The following is a 17309-nucleotide window of genomic DNA, read 5'->3' as shown; positions in this document are numbered from 1 at the left end:
GGTCTGGCTTTGTATTTACTGTGAGTAAAATCTCATGTCCCTAAAGTGCCCTGTGAGCCCTGCATGGTCTGACCTCCCCTGTCCGTCCCCTCCGACCCAACAATGCATCATAACTGTACCAGGCAGCTCTTTCTCCCCACGCACACTACCTCCAAAGCTCCATGAAGTCAGGGATTTGGGCTTTTTAAAAATATATATTTATTTGACACAAAGAGAGAGAGAGCACGTGCATGCAAGCAGGGGGAGGGGCAGAGGGAGAAGCAGGCTCCCCCCTGGGCAGGGAGCACCACCTGGGATCATGATCTGAGCCAAAGGCAGACGCTCCACCAACTGAGCCACCCAGGCACCCCTTGGCTTATTTTGCAAACAGCTCTGACCAGGGCAGAAGCACAAATTTTCCAAGAGAAATTCCGTATCTGGATTTTGAATGCCAATCTGAGTTTAAGGACTGGCACGGAATAACGTTTCACCTTTCATGTGCCACTGGCCACTGGAGCCATGCGTCTCTACTTCATGGTCTCTGACCTCATAAGAGAAGCAGTGGCCAGGTTTGGGAAGCGGGTTTAGAGAGGACAAGGCCTTGATGCAGGTGGTGTGGACCTGAGTGGGGGCCTTCCAAGCCCCCACCTGGGCCCCTGACCATGTCCTTGGCAACAGCTGCTGGAGAGAGCGAACGGCTTCTTCCCTTCCCATCATACCTGGTTGGTGGTCACACCTGGGCAGGAAACATACTGATGATGCCAAAGGGGAGAACACCTTGTGTGACAAGCAGAGTGGTCCAGGGGACCAGGCTCTCTGCAGATTCCTCCTAGAAATTCTCTCAAGCCCCTTCTGGTCACTAGCATTTTTCTGACTTCTCTGGTTGGATTCCTGATTCTCAAATCAAAGGTGCCCAGATACACCTGGACAGTGGCCACCAGCAAAAGCCAGGCAGCAAGGACAAGGGCGACATGGAGGATGGAAATTCCCAAGTTGGAATTACAACCCGGGGCTCCCGTGCACGTACCTGAGGGGGGCTTAGTTATCTGTTCCATGAATCACTACCAGGGTAGCTGCCCTATGTCCTTCGGTCATAATCACCTTCACCTCCCCAGGGAGGTGCTATAGCCATTTTTGTGATGAGGACCAGACAGCAGAGGAGTGACAAAGCCAAGGCTATGGAGCTGTGAGTGATGGGATTTGATGATTCAAAATCAAGGCTGATGCCAGAGCCCATGTTCCATCCACCCCACAGCTCCGCCCTTAGGGAAGGTGTCAGTGAATCACAAACGGATCAGACTTTGTAGGCCTGGAAGGGACACTTACAGTCACTGAGTCCTCACCCCACTGGACTTGAGAGCCTTTTTTTTCTTCAATATTCCAAGACAGAAGAGAAGTTAATTTTATTGACCTGTTGCTTATGACAGACATCATGGTCAGTGTACGGAACATCTATGAAAATTTTGAGGCAGATGCTATAGGCTGCTTGTATGTAGCTTATGGGAGGATTGATCACCATCGATCATAGGAATTGTAGATTATGTTCATCTTAAGCTTCTTTTTTCTCGATTTAATTTCTTGAGAACCTTTTTCCTTGATTTTCACTGTTTCAAGGAAACTGAAAGTTCCAGGGAATGAAACCAGCAAGGTGTCCCTCACCTCTCTGACCAGCTCTGATTGGCACTTGGTCTCTGTAACCTGTGACCCCAGCCTCTGCACCACCTCATCGCCTTCCCAAGAGAAGGTCCACTCTGGGTTTGACTGAAGTTCTCCACTCTTCTTTTATACAAAAGGCATCTTTTAGGGGCACCTGGGTGGTTCAGTCTGTTGAGCGTCTGCCTTCGGCTCAGGGTGTGACACCAGAGCCGTGGGATCAAGTCCCACATCAGGCTCCTTGCATGGAGCCTGCTTCTGTCTCTGCCTCTATCTCTCTGTGTGTCTCCATGAATAAATAAATAAAATCTTTTTAAAAATTTAAATTTAAATTTAAAAAGGCATCTTTTATATAAAAGGACCCCATCTAGGCAGAAGACATAGCTCTGGGATTTGAACCCAGCTCACTAGGAAGCAACAGTCAAGCATGAAAACGATGGGGATTTGTTGCATGGATCTAAGCTGGCATCTCCTTCCCTGCTGACCCCCCAGAAGAGCAGCACCCAAGAAAGGTTTGGTCAGGCCACACCTTAAGGGGCGCTTTGACCTAGCTTCCTGCTGAGGCTCTAAGGGTTTTTAGCTTCAAGAAAGAGCTAGCTGACCGCTCTTCTGGCTTCCTCTTCCTGCCAGCTGCAGACCGCTGTGCCTCTCCCCGAGAGCCTTCTGGCTCCTTTGGTCTGCTCTTGTCTGCTTGGCCAAAGGAGACATCACTTGCTGGTGCCACTGGAGCCAGAGCAATCATAGCCCAGTGCAGATGCGTGGGTGGGAGGTGGGCACGGAGGTGGGGAGCAGGGGGGAGCTGATCAAAGCTGCTGGGGATATAGTCCCTCTTCTCCACCCCCCACCCCCACCCCCGTTGGTGCACTTGAATTTGCTGAATTACTTGAGCTCAGCTGATAAACCCCCCGCAGAGGGCTCCCGGGAGAAAGCGCCTGCTGTGAATGCACTAATCAGATTGAGTGAGAAGTTGCGAAGGCACCTTGGCCTGAAGTGTGATAATCCCGTTTCCAATTTACCGATTATGCAATAAGAAAACGTCTTTGGTAATTTCATAAGGAAAGCACAGGAGCCTGCTTACAGACCTCGCGCGTCCTCGCGAAATCGTGAATAATAGTGGCTCCCCGCAATAAATGGAAGCAGTTGAGGAGAAAGAAAAAAAAATCAAGAATAATTACTTTGTTTATTAACATGCGGTGATTAACATTTCAAAAGCAATTTAAATTAAAACAGCACCAATCTGAGATGGGGCCGAGGTGGGGATCTGTCTGGAGGAAGGCAACGCTCCTTTGAACCTGGGCTTCGTGTTTTGTGTCTCCGGGTTTCGTGTCTTCTAAGGGGGCCTATCACCAGTTTACACGCCAGAGGGTCAACCGGCATCCACGAGCCCCAGGTGAGAACGCGTGGGTCTGGGGTCACACCTGCAAGTATGTCTTTCCAAAGGCCTGGAGAAAATTGTCTCCCCGCCTCCCACCACCACCCGGTTTCCGACTTCTCCAGTGTGTCTTTGGTGAGGAGGAGAAGCAGGGAGCAGAGGGCAAAATCCATTCCACAACAGGGGTTGGTGTATCAGGTGTATGAGTTATGCCAGCCTAAGTCTGATCTAACCTGTTCTGTGTTTTTCAGACTTCCCGTGCCCACCGTGATAGACTGTCCCCCCGAAACAACCACATCCTAACCATCCCTGGTACTTATAAATATGTTACCTGGTTTGGCCAAAAACAAACAAACAAAAAATTGCAAATGTGATGCAACGAAGGATTTTTTCTTCCTTTTTTTTTTTTTTTTTTAAGATTTTATTTATTCATGAGAGACACAAGCAGAGGGAGAAGCAGGCTCCGTGCAGGGAGCCCGATGCGGGACTCGATCCAGGCACCCCAGGATCAGGACCTGAGCCGAAGGCAGGTGCTCAACCACTGAGCCACCCGGTCATCCCAACATTTTTCTTCAAATCAATTCTGAGCTAACCGAGCTAGTTGCCTTCACCTGGTGCCAGCAACGATATTCATGAAAATCATGTTTGATTCCAACAAAATATTCACCCCTGTAAGATGCTCATCCCTGCATCCTCTATGACTACTTAATGGGGGCCGCCAGACCACCAGCGGGAGTGACCCCCACTTTTGCGAAAACACTGACCCAGCCCTGCACAGCTCAAGAAGCACCCATCGTGCAGCTGGGCTTTCAGAACTGCTTTGCTAAGTTCAAATTTCACTTGAAGACGATCAGAAAAAAATAAAAATAAAAAAAAAATTTAAAAAAAGGAAAGAATCAGCCCCTTTAAAAATAGAAGCCATTTCTCCTGCAATGTTTCACAGAGCCAGATTTTAAAATGCAGAATTTAGCAGAATCTGAAATCATCTCGGTAGAGTTACTGACAGATAGCTAAGGACCCTTAAAGGGGAAGGAGGGAGCCATGGCGTGTGCTAGTGGGGAGCTGGGGCTGGCGGCAGGATCCAGCTAACAGCCTGAACTGGGATTGGTGTGGTCTGCGTTTCTCTCTCTCTGCCTCGGGACCCAGGGCCATGTAGGTAAAGTGGGGTTTGCTGTCCACGGGAGGGTGAAAGGATTGTTGAGGCTCTCAGAGATGGGGAGGTGGTCCAATTGAGAAGTCCCCCTCCCGGAGAAGAAGATGCCAATTATTAACCAGTTTCCCCTGCCTCAAGCAGAGGAATGGGCAAAGCAGAGCTTTGCGAAATGGGCAGAGCTGGGGAGACTTCCAGCTCCAAGAGGGGAGTCGGGCTCGTTCTGCTTAAGCCCGGGAGTCGATACAGTCAAAAGCAATGGGTACTGGCAGTTAGACTCTAAGAGTCCTAAGAGTCTGCCGGTCCTGGATCTGTGCTTCTTTACCCCCTGTTTGTTTAAACACTGTTTTGTTGCAAGGCATTGTGCACGTGGGCAGCGCTTCGAGCACATCTCATGGACACCCCCCCCCATAAATGAATAGACTCTTTCTTTTAGGATATACGTTGTTTCGGCTGTTGAAAAAAATAATCTGAAAACAAAATTCTACTTTTTTTTTTTTTTTTTTAAATTCTGAAAGATCTAGAGTCTGGATCACCAGCCTTTGATCTGACGGTGGCTGAGCCCAGCCTGGGGAAAAGCAAGCCTCTGACCTCACCCAGGTCAGTGGCCAAACAGACCCCCTTTATCTCTGTGCTCAGCACTGATGTGATCGGCAGCATCACCCCAAGGCCCCAGGAGGACCCCTCTCCCAGCCGTCTGTGGAATGCTGGCCCTGGGGCTGGTGGAATGTTGTGATTTTGACCTGCCTGGTGTCATCTTCCTTTTTCTGGCTCCAGTACCCAGGACTTCTCTTTGGTAAAGACTTGTTCAGTATTGTCGCATGGTGCTGAGCCAGCACCCTGAGTTTCCAGGGGTGGCCGCGCATCACAGATGAAGCCAGTCAGCATATCCCACCTCTTTGGTCGCCATGAACATCCAAGGGAGGGGTCAGAGAGAGAGTCAGCAACTTTTATTTCTTTTTCTTTCACGATTTTATTTACTTATTCATGAGAAACAGAGAGAGGCAGAGACATAGGCAGAGGGAGAAGCAGGCTCCCTGTGGGGAGCCCGATGCAGGACTCGATCCCAGGACCCCCGGGTCAAGTCCTGCGCCAAAGGCAGATGCTCAACCACTGGGCCACCCAGGTGCCCCTCTCCCCCACCCCTTTTTTTTTAAGTTGGATTTTCTTCACCTACATTTACAAGTATTCTGATAACTAAGGCCGAGGCACAAGCTGCCCTTTGGAGGAACGGGTTGTGGACTTCTCCCAGAGAGGCGTCTTACAAGGTGGCTGTGTCTGCTCAGGCTGCAGCGTGGCCAGACCCCCGAGTTCAGCCTGGATCGCAGTCGGCACTTGCCCCGTCTGCTGGGTTTCCTCGAGTAGGGTTAATCCGCACAACCACGCGAGGCAGTCCCATGACTCAGAAAGGGCTTCCTCCTTGTAGCCGGCCTCCCACACGGCCACCAGGGACCCTCACCTCCTGGCATTCACACCCTTTTAAAAATCCCTGCTGGCCCTGCGTGCGGGGCTGACCGTGTAACCACGAGGATGCTGCAGATGGGCGATGAATACCTTTCGAAGTGCGGTCACTAAGATACGGCAGCTCTGTCTTGCTGCCTCATGGGCCGCTCCCTTGGTGGGGGTGGAGGTGGGGACCAGCTGCCAGGTCGGGGTGGGCGGGGGAGGCACCCAAGCAGCCCTTCGGAGAGTATCACGTGTTGAAGAGCCGAGGCGACCAGCCGAACAGCCTCCAAGGGGCTCCCCACCCTAGAAGCGGGTCCTCCAGCCCGAGTCCAGACTTCAGGCGAATCGGGTCCTGCTGGCACTTTGCCTACAACCTCACCAAAGACCCCAAGCCAGGAGTGCCCTGGTGCACCTGCTCCTGAAGGCCTGACCTACGACTGACAGAAACCGCAAGACGATGGCTCATGTTGTTTTCAGCCGTCGAGGTTTACCACCATTGGTTTCCACGACGATGGGTAGAACTAATGCTCTCTGGTTCCTCAGTCTTCTCTCCACCCCCTGCACCCCCAGAACCCCCACGCCGCTCCTTCCATTTCTTCTTCCTGACTACCTTCCTGCTTTCTCCATCAGGGGCCCCACCCCTGCTCCTCACAGCCCCCATCTCACCCTCTTTCTTCATCTGCTGTGTTCTCCCCAAGAACCACCCTTTGGCACTGTCCCCACACTTCCTCTCCCATCTCCTGGCCTTGGGCTGTCCTCCCCGACCTGGAGAAATACCCCTATCCCTTCATATGTCCCCAACCTCCTTCCTCTTGACAAACATCATGACAATCACAGTTGAGATAATAAGGAGATTTGTGTATCCCTGTAGATCGGGACATTTTGGGCTTTGTTCTGAGCCTGTTGCTCTTCAGCCCATCTCCCCAAAGCACAGATCAGGGCAAAATCGCCCACATCCCCCTGCCGTGGAGAAGTCCAGGCAGCCTGGAAAGCCCTGTGCATGCTGATTTTTTCACAGGGCTTTTGCAGCAGCAGATGGGGGCTGGGGAGCACTATATGGCACGATCGTCATGGCAACACACTCCCTGGTGGGTCCCCGGCTACACTCCCAGGCTGGGGAAGCCACTCCCAAGTGTGTGTCTCCCATGGAAGGGGGCATCAGAAGACAAGGCCGCCCGAGGAAAGACAGGGGAGCTGAGGCAGCTGGGCTTCGCAGGTGTCCCACCTCCAGCCAGGTGGGCGAAGCCAGGGAGCCCAGCCTCTGGGAATGCCGTGAGCTGGACCCAGGACGCCCCCAGAGCCACCTGCCCTCCCTGCGCTTATGCCCTCCTGAGGCAGTCAGTTTGGGGCTACAGGTGACTCCTGCCGTTGCAAACGAAGGTCAGCAAACTCTATCATGGTTCACTGTGTCCGTGGTATCCAAACTGGAGATCTTTGAAAGAAGCTCTCAGGCCCCCTGGGTGGCTCAGCAGTCGAGCATCTCCCTTCAGCTCAGGTCGTGATCCCAGGGTCCTGAGATCGAGTCCCACATCGGGCTCCCTGCAGGGAGCCTGCTTCTCCCTCTGCCTGTGTCTCTGCCTCTTTCTGGGTCTCTCATGAATAAATAAATAAAATCTTAAAAAATAAAAAATAAAAGAAGCTGTCACCTGGCTCCTTCCAGGCTGCCCCCGGTGTCCTCTCATTTAATGGGTACGGAGTACAACCCAGCCATCAGGATGTTTTTAAACTTCCAGGCGATTCTAAGGTGTAGCCAAGGGTGGGAAGCTCTGTACTACACCAACGGTCTGCCAGGTGTGTGCGTAGAGAACTGCCTGGAACTCCTCAGCCCAAATCTCCTGAGTCTGTCCGAAGCCTCTGAACTTGGCACAAGCACCCGGTGACCCTGGCGAGCCATGAATCCAGCAAAACGTAATGCAAAGCTTTTCACCTGCATGGTCTGTAAGGGATGCGGGAGGCTTGGGGTGAAGTGATCTCCATACACCTTGCTTTACCTCTTCAGGTGGGTCTGGATGGGGGCCGGGGGCAGGGGAGGGGAGATGCCACATTGACTCTATGGAGTTAAAACTGGTATTTGTAGCGACCAAAAAAACCTGATCTGGCATCTTTGTGTGGCTCAGCCTGATACCAGCTTACTGGGAGACAGTTGGCTCTGGGCTCAGATACTTTTTACTTTCTGGGGAGTCTTTTTGGAGTGATTCTTCAGGACCTCTATCCCGCCATGGTCACGCTGTCTGTGGGCACTTCCTCCTGCTGTCAGGATGCCTCGTTCTATAGACTGTAACCTGAAACGCTAGATTAAGAAAGCTTGTTTGCTAGAATTATTTGAAGACCATGAGGAGGCTCTACTGAGATTTTTTTCCCCAAGATTTTATTTATTCATGAGAGACAGAGAGAGAGGCAGAGACACAGGCAGAGGGAGAAGCAGGCTCCTTGCGGGGAGCCCGATGTGGGACTCGATCCCAGGACCCCGGGATCACACCCTGAGCAGAAGGCAGATGCTCAACCCCTAAGCCACCCAGATGCCCAGTTTTTTTAAGGTTCTGAAGGACTTTCCTAAGAGTCAGGCACACCCAGTGGGTGCAGGTGCATATGCTTCCTGTTTGATTAATGAAAACGTCAAGTCCATAAAAAAGTAGGGAAAATAGAATAATGGAGCCCCATCGTTGAAGTAGCTCCACTGTGACCGTTAACAATATCGACTGCATTTCTGGCCTCTTGTTCAAAATCCCTTTTTGCCTCATTCTCCTTGAATTCTGGATTCCTGGGGGACCTGGGTGTCGGGCTCTGAGAGGGCAGAGCTCTCTCCACCACTACCGTCAACCTGGAATAACCAGAGACCACCCCGGGCCCTGCTCTTTTGTCTTCTACTGGCCAGTCCAGGCGTTTGCCGGCAGGGGCAGCTTTGAAGGGCAGTTTGCTGGAAGTTTCTCGTGAAGCACGTTCTGTCAGGCTTCCAGGCTGCCTCAGGCGTCGGCGAGGACTACTTCAGGCCTCTCAGGCAATGACCTCCAGGTGACCGTGGGAAGGGCTTAGGAAAACCTCCTTGGCTTCACCGGGAGATCCTGCTGGGATCCTGTTTCCTCACTGAGGCTGTTCTGGAAGGCTCTGGCAGGAATTTGTACCAGTCTAGAGAATAAATAAGCATTACTCCCACCTCCTTATGATACCAGGCCTGGACCTTTCCACGGACCACCCTCTGGCTTCTGGCTGCACCTCTACCACGTTGGGAGAGTGGACCTTTGAGCAGGAACATTCCCCAGATGGCGTCCTGCGACCGCTCCTTCCCACGGTCTCATGAAACAGGTATCATCACTGCCTCTGCTCTGCAGACGAGAAGATTCTACAGCTGGAAGTTTCGGGAGGTGAAGCCACTTGTCCTAGGCGTGTCATTAGTAAGCAAAAATTTGGGGCTTGGACGAGCCTAATAATGGGAGCCTTCATTAATAAACTGAGAGCTAATTATAGTCCTCGAAGAGACTGTTCCTTTTCTGTTGTGATTAATTCCGAATTTATTTTTAGTCCTCAGAAGAATAGAGATGCGCGCGGTGGGGCTTTGTTCCGAGAAAGAAACGTGCTACTCCTGACAGGCCTCCTTGGCCAGCAGCTCGTGTGCGGTTTTTGCAAAGCTTAAGAATCTCCAGGGATTGGGGTCAGCTGGAGCTCCTTTGAAGGAACACTCTAGAACTACTTTCACACTTTGTTAAGAGAGGGGCACCACTTATGGATGAAAACCCCAGCTTCAGCCACCCTGTCGGGGAAAGAAATTAGGGGTCGGTGTGGGTTGCCTTTGGGGTAAGAAACACAGCCTGGGATACTCATCAAAAGGCGTCCAAGCTTCAGATATGTTAATAGTAGCCATGAAGTTGGAGGTGGGTCTTGGCCCTGCAGATTTTCTCTTTTATATGGCTTTGCCTATCTCTGCTGGGCTCCTCGGTGCATAATTTGTAATCACTTACTCCCAAAGGGCTGTCTCATTTCATACATCCCCGCTGCCTCCAGGGGCGGGACGGAATGGGGCAGAAAGTTCTTTTGCCATCCAACTGCCAAGACCAGTGAAAAGATGGATTTCTGTTTCTGAATGTGATTTCTGGGTCCCATATACAACGTCCTTAATTTCTTCTCTCTTTCTCTTTCCTTCCCACCAGGCTTCCTTTTGCAAATGAGATCCCTCCCAGCTTTCTGGGGGAAGCAAGGCTGGGGCTCCCAGTGCCTGTGAGGGGGGTGGGGGGCCTGCCTGGGAGAGAGGTGGGTCTGCTTGTCTCTCCCCCCGACCCTTTCCAGCCCTGTTATCTATGTATGTGCTCTGCCTCCCACATTGAGCCTGCCCCTGCCCCTGCTTCTGCTCCCTGTCATCCATTCAAATGCCCGGATACCTTTCTTACTCCTTACAACTGTAAACCTTTCTTATTTCTAAATGACGTTCTTCTTCCTTTTTTTTTTTTAAATTAATGAATTTATTTGAGATAGGCAGAGAGATCACAAGTAGGGGGAAGCAGATTCCCCACTGGGGCTCGACCCCATGACCCTGGGATCACGACCTGAGCTGAAGGCAGACACCCAACAGCCTGAGCTACCCAGGGACTCCCACCTTGGTTTTTAAGGACCCCATTAGCATGGTGTTTCACAAAGTACAGGCTTGAGGACTCCCGCAGGATAATCTGGGAGTTTGTTAAAAACACGGCTTCCTGGGTCCCCTCCCTGACCCACCAAGTAAGAATCTCTGGGGGAGAGGCTCAGGCATAGCCACTGTGTTTTAACAGTGTCCTCGAGTGATTCTTAAACATGCCATCAAAAACCAAATTCTGCATACTGAATTAAACAAAGCAGAAAGATGAGTTTAGTGCTCAGGGCTACAGGAGCAATGAGTTCAGAGTTGCTCACAGACTAAAGGGTTTTTAGGGGTAAATGCACAAGTTTTTAGTTTTAGATTTTATTTTATTTTATTTTATTTTATTTTATTTTATTTATTTTTCAATCTGATTGGTCAGCTGGTGGTCTTCTTTCTTATTTGGATAAAGGTAGCAGAATCAGGGGAGTGAGGAAATCCAGAGATGGCCTGAGCAGACTTGGCATTTGAGGACTGGCTGGTGTTCTAGAAGAGCCGTAAAATCCTGTAAGACCAGGTTAAGTTCCCCTTTACGTGCCTGCATTGGCCATTTCCATTTTGTCCCTGACAGAAGTGACTCCGTTTTAGTTTGGCTTTACAATACTTAAGTTTCGCAATCTTTGGCTGGACCCGTCTCAGATTCCAGATGGGAGAACTGGGGAGATGATGAACAATCCCACAGGCCCAGCGCCAGGCTTCTCCCAGACTCCAGGAGGAGAACTGCGCCCAGTTATTTTCTCCAAAGCCATGATTCCAAAAAAGTTTATTTCCAGTACCCCGAATTTCTCTTCCAGCCCACTATCTTCTCGAAGCTGATTCTCAAGATCCCTGATTCCCAAGAAGCACACAAAACCTCCATTGTGGTACAGGAATATAATATATAAGAACCTCTGCTTGCAGATAATACAGATTTTAATGTAATTCTTTTTTTTTAATGTAATTCTTTTAACATTTCAATTCTGTGTATTATGCATATCCATTGAGCGGTGCATGTATTTATAAATAATAGAAATACAGATGTTTGGGAGTTTTACTGATGGAGCTGTACCATCAAAGAAGTTTGGAAAACATCACTCTAGAATCTAGATTCTTTGAGGTCAGGGATTATAACATTTTATTATTTATTTTATAATATGATATTTTCTTTTCTTGAAAACATTTTTTTTTTTTTTTTTTAAAGTAAGTTCTGCTCCCAGCATGGAGCGGCTCGAATTCAGGATCCTGAGATCAAGAGTCGCATGCTCTACCGACTGAGCAGGCCAGGCGCCCCTTAGGGACCCACTCTACTCTTGATGGACTTTGGGCTGTTTTCAGCTTTGGGCTAATAAGCATACTGCTGTCATGCACATCGCATACATTGTTTATGTTGTTCACTCACATATGAACACATCTCAGTTGGGCAAATACCTACAAGGGGTATGGATGAGTCACAGAGGATGCTATGAGTCAGCTTTGCTGAATATCACATTTTCCAAAGGGCTCCAGCCAGCAGTGTAGGAGAGCTCTGGGAGCACTGTGTCCTCATCAGTATGGAGCATTTTCTCTCTTGTTTTTATATTTACCATCCATTTTGTAAATTTCAGTTTTATTTATAAATATACTTATTATATTTTTTTGTTTTTGTATTTCCATGGGTGCATACTGCTACCTCCTTATGATTTTGATTTCATTTTCTAAAGACTACCGAGGTTGAGTGCCTTTGGATGTGTTGTTATTGGCTGTTTGGGTATCTTTTTTGGGAAATGCCTGTCCAAGTCTTTTGCCTTTTTTTCTGAGGAGTCACCATATATATATTTTTTTGTTTAAAGATTTTATCCATTTATTCATGAGACACACAGAGAGAGAGAGAGAGAGAGGGAGAGAGAGGCAGAGACATAGACAGAGGGAGAAGCAGGCTCCATGCAGGGAGCCTGATACGGAACTCGATTTCAGGACCCCAGGATCACGACCTGAGCCCAAGGCAGGCGCTCAACCATTGAGCCACCAGGTGTCCTGAGGAGTCACCCATATTTTTCCTACTGACGTATAGGAATTCCCTAGTTATTCTGCCATGTTTGTCTCGTTAGCCCCAAGCCCGAAACTTAGCCATTTTGGTTGGTCTTTCAGGCTGCTGTTGAATGAACTGGCACGGAAAGGGAGTCCCCAAAGAATGAATGAGGCCCTTGTATATCCTTGTTTACATTTTGGTTTCTGTAACGGCTTTATTGAGGTATAATTTACATACCCAAACTTTTCCTTGTTTTAAGTATACAATCCAATGATTTCCTGAGTTGCACAATCCCAACCACAATCAAATTTTAGAGCATTGTCATCATCCCAAAAAGAAACCTCATGACCATCTACTTTTTCCCCCTATTCCTGCTCTCAGCCCCAGGCAACTGCTAATCTTAATTTACTGTCTCTTATAGATTTGCCTTTTCTGGAATTTTCTTAGAAATGTAATCATACAAATATGTAGCCTTTTTTTTTAAGTTTGTTTATTTATTTATTTATTTATTTATTTATTTATTGTAATCTCTACACCCAATGTGGGGCTCAAACTCATGACCCTAAGATCCAGAGCTGCATGCTCTTCTGACTGAGCCAGCCAGGCCACCCACAATTTGTATCTGGCTTCTTTCACTCTGTATAGCGTCTTTGTGGTCTTTCTACATTGTAGCCTGTGTCAGGTGTGTCAGTGGTCCAGTCATTTCTTGGCTGAGTGAATATTTCACTGTATGAGTATACCTCGTCTCATCTATCTATCCATCAGCTGGTGGATAGTTGCATTAATTCTACTTTTGGGATTTCAAAATAGTGCTGCACCGCAAGTTTTTGTGTGGCCTTTTGTTTTCATTTCTCTTAAGTAGATACCCAGGAGAGAATTACTGGGTCATATGGCAAATCCATGTTTAACTTTTTATGAAACCGAAACCCTGAGATTTCTCTGCCATCCATAGGCTGATGATGGAAAGGCACAGAAGATTGTCTTGGAGAGAAAAGACATCCCCGCCAGCCCGTAGTTATCAAATAAATGCATGGTGTCGAGAGAAAGCTAAGAGAGAGAGAGAGAGAGAGACGAAAGCCTGCTTTGAGGAGTTTATAGTCTAATCCAGATGTTCTAACACATGTGTTTATGGAGTAACTCGGCAATATGGAAAATCTGAAAATGAGCAGGGGTTCAGACCCGCTCATATTGCAAAACGAATTCAGGAAGTGCCAAATGCCTACTTTGTGCAGGATTTGACGTTAGCCCTTAAGAACGAAAAACAAACATGTACTCCCTCCCCTGAGTTACTAAGAGACTACTTAGTAAAATAGGTTTCACTTAGTAAAACCCAAGTGAAATAAGACTTGGGTTCAAAGAAGTTAAATAATTAAAGATTCAAATAAAAGTTCAAGATAGTGATAAAAGATCAGGGGAGGAAGAAGGCAAGGGAGGGAGGGATGGATGGAGACACTCATCTTTCCTTCAAGATCTTATGAGGAAACAGTAACCCCGGGTGTGTTTCTTTACATTTTTGGCATCCCAAAGATGACATAAGTTCCTGCTTATTATGGCCTTAGAAATCTTAGTTCGAAAACAAGTGTTAGATAATAAGCAGCCAGGACCATCAGACTAGATTAATAATAATTGCTAATGCCAGGTATTACTCTACATGGCTTAATTTTTACTTATTTAATCCTCCTAATCACGAAGATAGAGGTGCTACTATCATCTTCTAATGATGGAGAAATGAAGCTCAGAGAGGTTGAGTCAATTGCCCAAGGGCACACAGCTGGTAAGTGGCGAAACTGGGGTTTGAAGATAGGGAGGCCAGAGCCTACACTGAGCCACGGAACTACATTTAACCATCTTGAGGGCCACGTTCCAGCTACTGGATTCAGACACCAATCACAGATGGGGAAACAGACCTGAGGGTGTTGGGGTGTTAGGTGTTGTCCAAGTTACTTCATCAGTAAGAGATCAGGGACAGGAGTTCTGCTGACTGCCAGGCCAGGCAAATCTATCCAGACTCACCTTGGGTATCAACCAGAGAGCCCTATCCTAAGATGCTGTCTGTGGCTGGGGCATTAGGATACACACATCCCCGACTCGGGCAGAGTAGACAAGAGGAAGCAGCCCTGATCCGAGCTCTACGCCTGGTTCTGCTGCGCTAGGCAAGTCCTACCTTCTGAGCTTCTTTTCTCTACCTGTGGATTAGAGACAGTAACCAAAGTCGCTCATAGAAGTACAGGAACACAGAGGAAGAAATGAAAAAACCACCAGCCGTTACCAATTTTGGCGCTGCAGAACCGTCTGGGGCAGGCCACTTGGGGCTGGGGCATTTGGGATGCCCTGCAGGCTGAGATTTCTGAGTCCACACTGGATCTCCAGGTTGCTCACACGCACCATGGAAGATTTGGGAGTTGCAAGAAGGCTCCGGTCTGGCCTTCCAACCTTAGCTGGGCCTTATCATCAGATATGAAACCTGAGGTCGGTCTGTTAACAGTCACATATGCCCCGCCTTCCCCTCGGAGGAATTTGAGGCCTTTGTAACCGATCAGGTCACTTACTTTTTCCAGACCGTTCCCTACATCAAATTTTGCAGCTCTGCTTTCAGGGATGCCCCGTGGTGACTGCGGTGCAGTCTGTTTCCCCGTGTTTCTAGCCAAGCAAGGGTTTGCGCATTTGCAATCGATGGACTGTTATAAGCAACGTGCATTTGTCAGCTTGCCCGTGGCCAGAGGCCAGGCTGAGGCGGCTCAAGGCAAAATGGTTGAAATGCAGACCACAGGGCTCAATGTGGATTTTCCAAAACTGGGGTGGGCCTGGGCACGAGCATCTGAGAAAGTCACTCAGGTGAATCTAATGTGCAGCCAGGACTGAGAAGCACTGAAAGATAAGCAAGATCTTAAGGCCCAGCGGGATGGTTTTGGAAGAGGGTATCTAGACAAATATGGGAGATGAGGCCAGGGGAGATACTGCAGAGTCTGAAGGGCACAGGCTGAGAGGTCTGCACTTGACTTAACAGGCAACAGGGAGCCAAGGAAGATTACTGAGCAGGATCCAAGGGGAGGCAATTTGAAGCTTGCAGAGAGATTAAAGGGTCCAGTTATTTACAGCTTAGGAAATAGACTTCAAGTTTTCCTTTAGAGTAAGCTAATGAAGAAGTCCACTTTCTTTTACTTCTCAACCCTCGGTTCAAGGTCGTTTCTTCGGCATCCACGTCCTCTGGGCCCTGGAGAGCGGGCCGTGCCCAGACGATCTTTGTAGGTACCTGGCTCATTGCATGGAAGGGGGCGGCCTCCCCAGGTTTGTCGATTGAGTAGGTGAGCGTCGACCTCCAGCCTGGCCCGCCTGGATTGCAGGAGGGCGGGTACCCCCGGGCCGGCCTCCCCTCTGCAGGCACAGCGCTGGGGGCTGCTCCTCGCACCTCTCCCCCTTCCTCCCTCTGTCCTCACCGACCTGGCTTCCAATCCCGCCGGGTCCAGCTCGTCGCCTCCCCGCTCGGTGCCTCCAGCGCGGCACCTGGGCGCCAGCCTTCCAACCTGCCTTCCCCCAGGGCTCGGTTTCCCGTGAGCCACGTTCAGCCCCGGGCACAACCCCGACATCGGCGGCCACAGACCCGTGCCCTCGCGGGCGCCCCGAGGAGCAGGCGCCCTTCCGCGCCGGCCGCCACCGGCCACCAGCCCCGCCGAGCCGGCGCGGGAGGGCGTCGCGGGTCCCGGCGCCGGGGGCGGCCTGGGCAGGCGGCGGTGCGAGCGCGGAGACCCCTCCCCGGCGACCTGCCCTCGGCGAGGGAGCGCCCGGCCTCCGCGGGCGTGGCCGCCCTGGCCCAGCCCCCGGCCCGCCCCTCGCCTCCGCGCGAGCCCCGCTCGGCCAGCCCGGCGCCCGCCCCCTCCGCGCCGCGCCCGGCCGCCCCCTCGCCGCCGAGCCGGGCCCCGGGCCCCCGCGATGCTCGGGATCCCGCCTCCCCCGGCAGCCGCGCCTTTCCGCGCGCCCGGGCGGCCCCGGCCCCCGCCGGCCCTCGCGGCCGCAGCCCGCGCCCCGCGTCCCCGGGAAGTTGTCTCCGGAGCCCGCGGCGCCTGGGTCTCCTCCCCCTGAGCCCCGCCCCCCCGCCCGGAGCTGGGGCCGCGAGCTGCCCGGCCCGGGGGCGTCGCCGCCTGCTCCGCCCGCTCCGCGAGGCTCCGCTGCCCTGCGCGCCGCGCGCGTCCCCCGCCGGGCCGGGGACCCCCGCGCACCCCCGAGACGGCGCGCGCCCAGAGCGCGGGAGCCCGGAGCGCCGGGCGCCTGGGACCCCGCGGAGCCGCTGCCCAGCCCGCGGGGCTCGGCCGGGATGCAGGCTGCGCTGTGAGCCCGGGCGCCAAGGCCATGTCCGGCGCCCGCTGCCGGACCCTGTACCCCTTCTCCGGGGAGCGGCACGGCCAGGGGCTGCGCTTCGCCGCGGGCGAGCTGATCACGCTGCTGCAGGTCCCGGACGGCGGCTGGTGGGAAGGCGAGAAGGAGGACGGGCTCCGCGGCTGGTTCCCGGCGAGCTACGTGCAGTTGCTGGAGGTACGGGGCGAGGGCCGGGCCGGGCCGGGGTGGGGCGGGGCGGGGCGGGGGCGGGGGGCGCGGAAGCCGGGGGCTGCGGTGCCGCGCGCCCGCGTACCTGTTGCCCGCGCCGGGGATGCCCGGGGAGCCGCCCCCGCCCAGGGGCCGCGGGGCGGGGGGGGTGGGCAGCGGCTGGCGCCCGACCCCGGGCCGCGCGGGGATCGCCCCCGGAGCGCCCCCCGCGCCGGGCCTCCCGAGCACGGCGCGGCCGGCCGGAGGAGGGAGAACTTGTTGCCTGTGAGAGTTCGGGAGCGGGCGCTGGCGGGGGCCGGCCGAGGGCCGCGGAGTCGGGATCCGGAGAGTGGCATGGCCCGGGCCCCCGGTGCCGCCCGCGGACGGTCGCGCTGCTCGGGGTCGGGCTGCCCGGCCGCCCGGGGCCGCTCACTTGCGGGCCCCCAGCCCGGCTGGCCCCCAGCCCGAGCCGCGCGCCCGACCCAGCGGCGCCCAGCGCCCCTGCCCCGGTCCGGAGCCTGAGAGTGGCCTGTGCCTGGGGTTCTGGCCCGCGCCCAGGGCTGCACAGGACCTGCTGAGCCAAGTCGGCGGGCTG

General features: G+C 52.3%; 1 protein-coding gene and 1 long non-coding RNA gene across 3 annotated transcripts in view; both read left to right on the top strand.

Moving 5' to 3' along the window:
* LOC112647633 (uncharacterized) overlaps positions 1-3849 on the top strand; it is a 30143-nt gene extending 26294 nt beyond the window's left edge. The window contains exons 3-5 of the long non-coding RNA XR_003128391.3: positions 2863-3022; positions 3256-3316; positions 3423-3849. This is a non-coding gene — a long non-coding RNA (uncharacterized LOC112647633). The remainder of the gene's footprint in view (positions 1-2862; positions 3023-3255; positions 3317-3422) is intronic.
* Positions 3850-16510: 12661 nt separating this feature from the next.
* Positions 16511-17309, top strand: part of GAS7 (growth arrest specific 7) — a 210732-nt gene continuing 209933 nt past the window's right edge. The window contains exon 1 of one of the 2 annotated variants that reach the window (XM_049110220.1): positions 16511-16723. In XM_049110220.1, coding sequence (XP_048966177.1) covers positions 16541-16723 — 183 coding nt within the window. In that variant the 5' untranslated portion in view covers positions 16511-16540. The remainder of the gene's footprint in view (positions 16724-17309) is intronic. The other variant, XM_025428377.3, reaches the window with a different exon arrangement.

This window comes from Canis lupus, chromosome 5 (genome assembly GCF_003254725.2).
Source record: "Canis lupus dingo isolate Sandy chromosome 5, ASM325472v2, whole genome shotgun sequence".
NCBI classification, from domain to species: Eukaryota; Metazoa; Chordata; class Mammalia; order Carnivora; family Canidae; genus Canis; species Canis lupus.
Note: the sequence above shows the minus strand (reverse complement) of the source record. Positions and strands in the feature narration are given on the sequence as shown.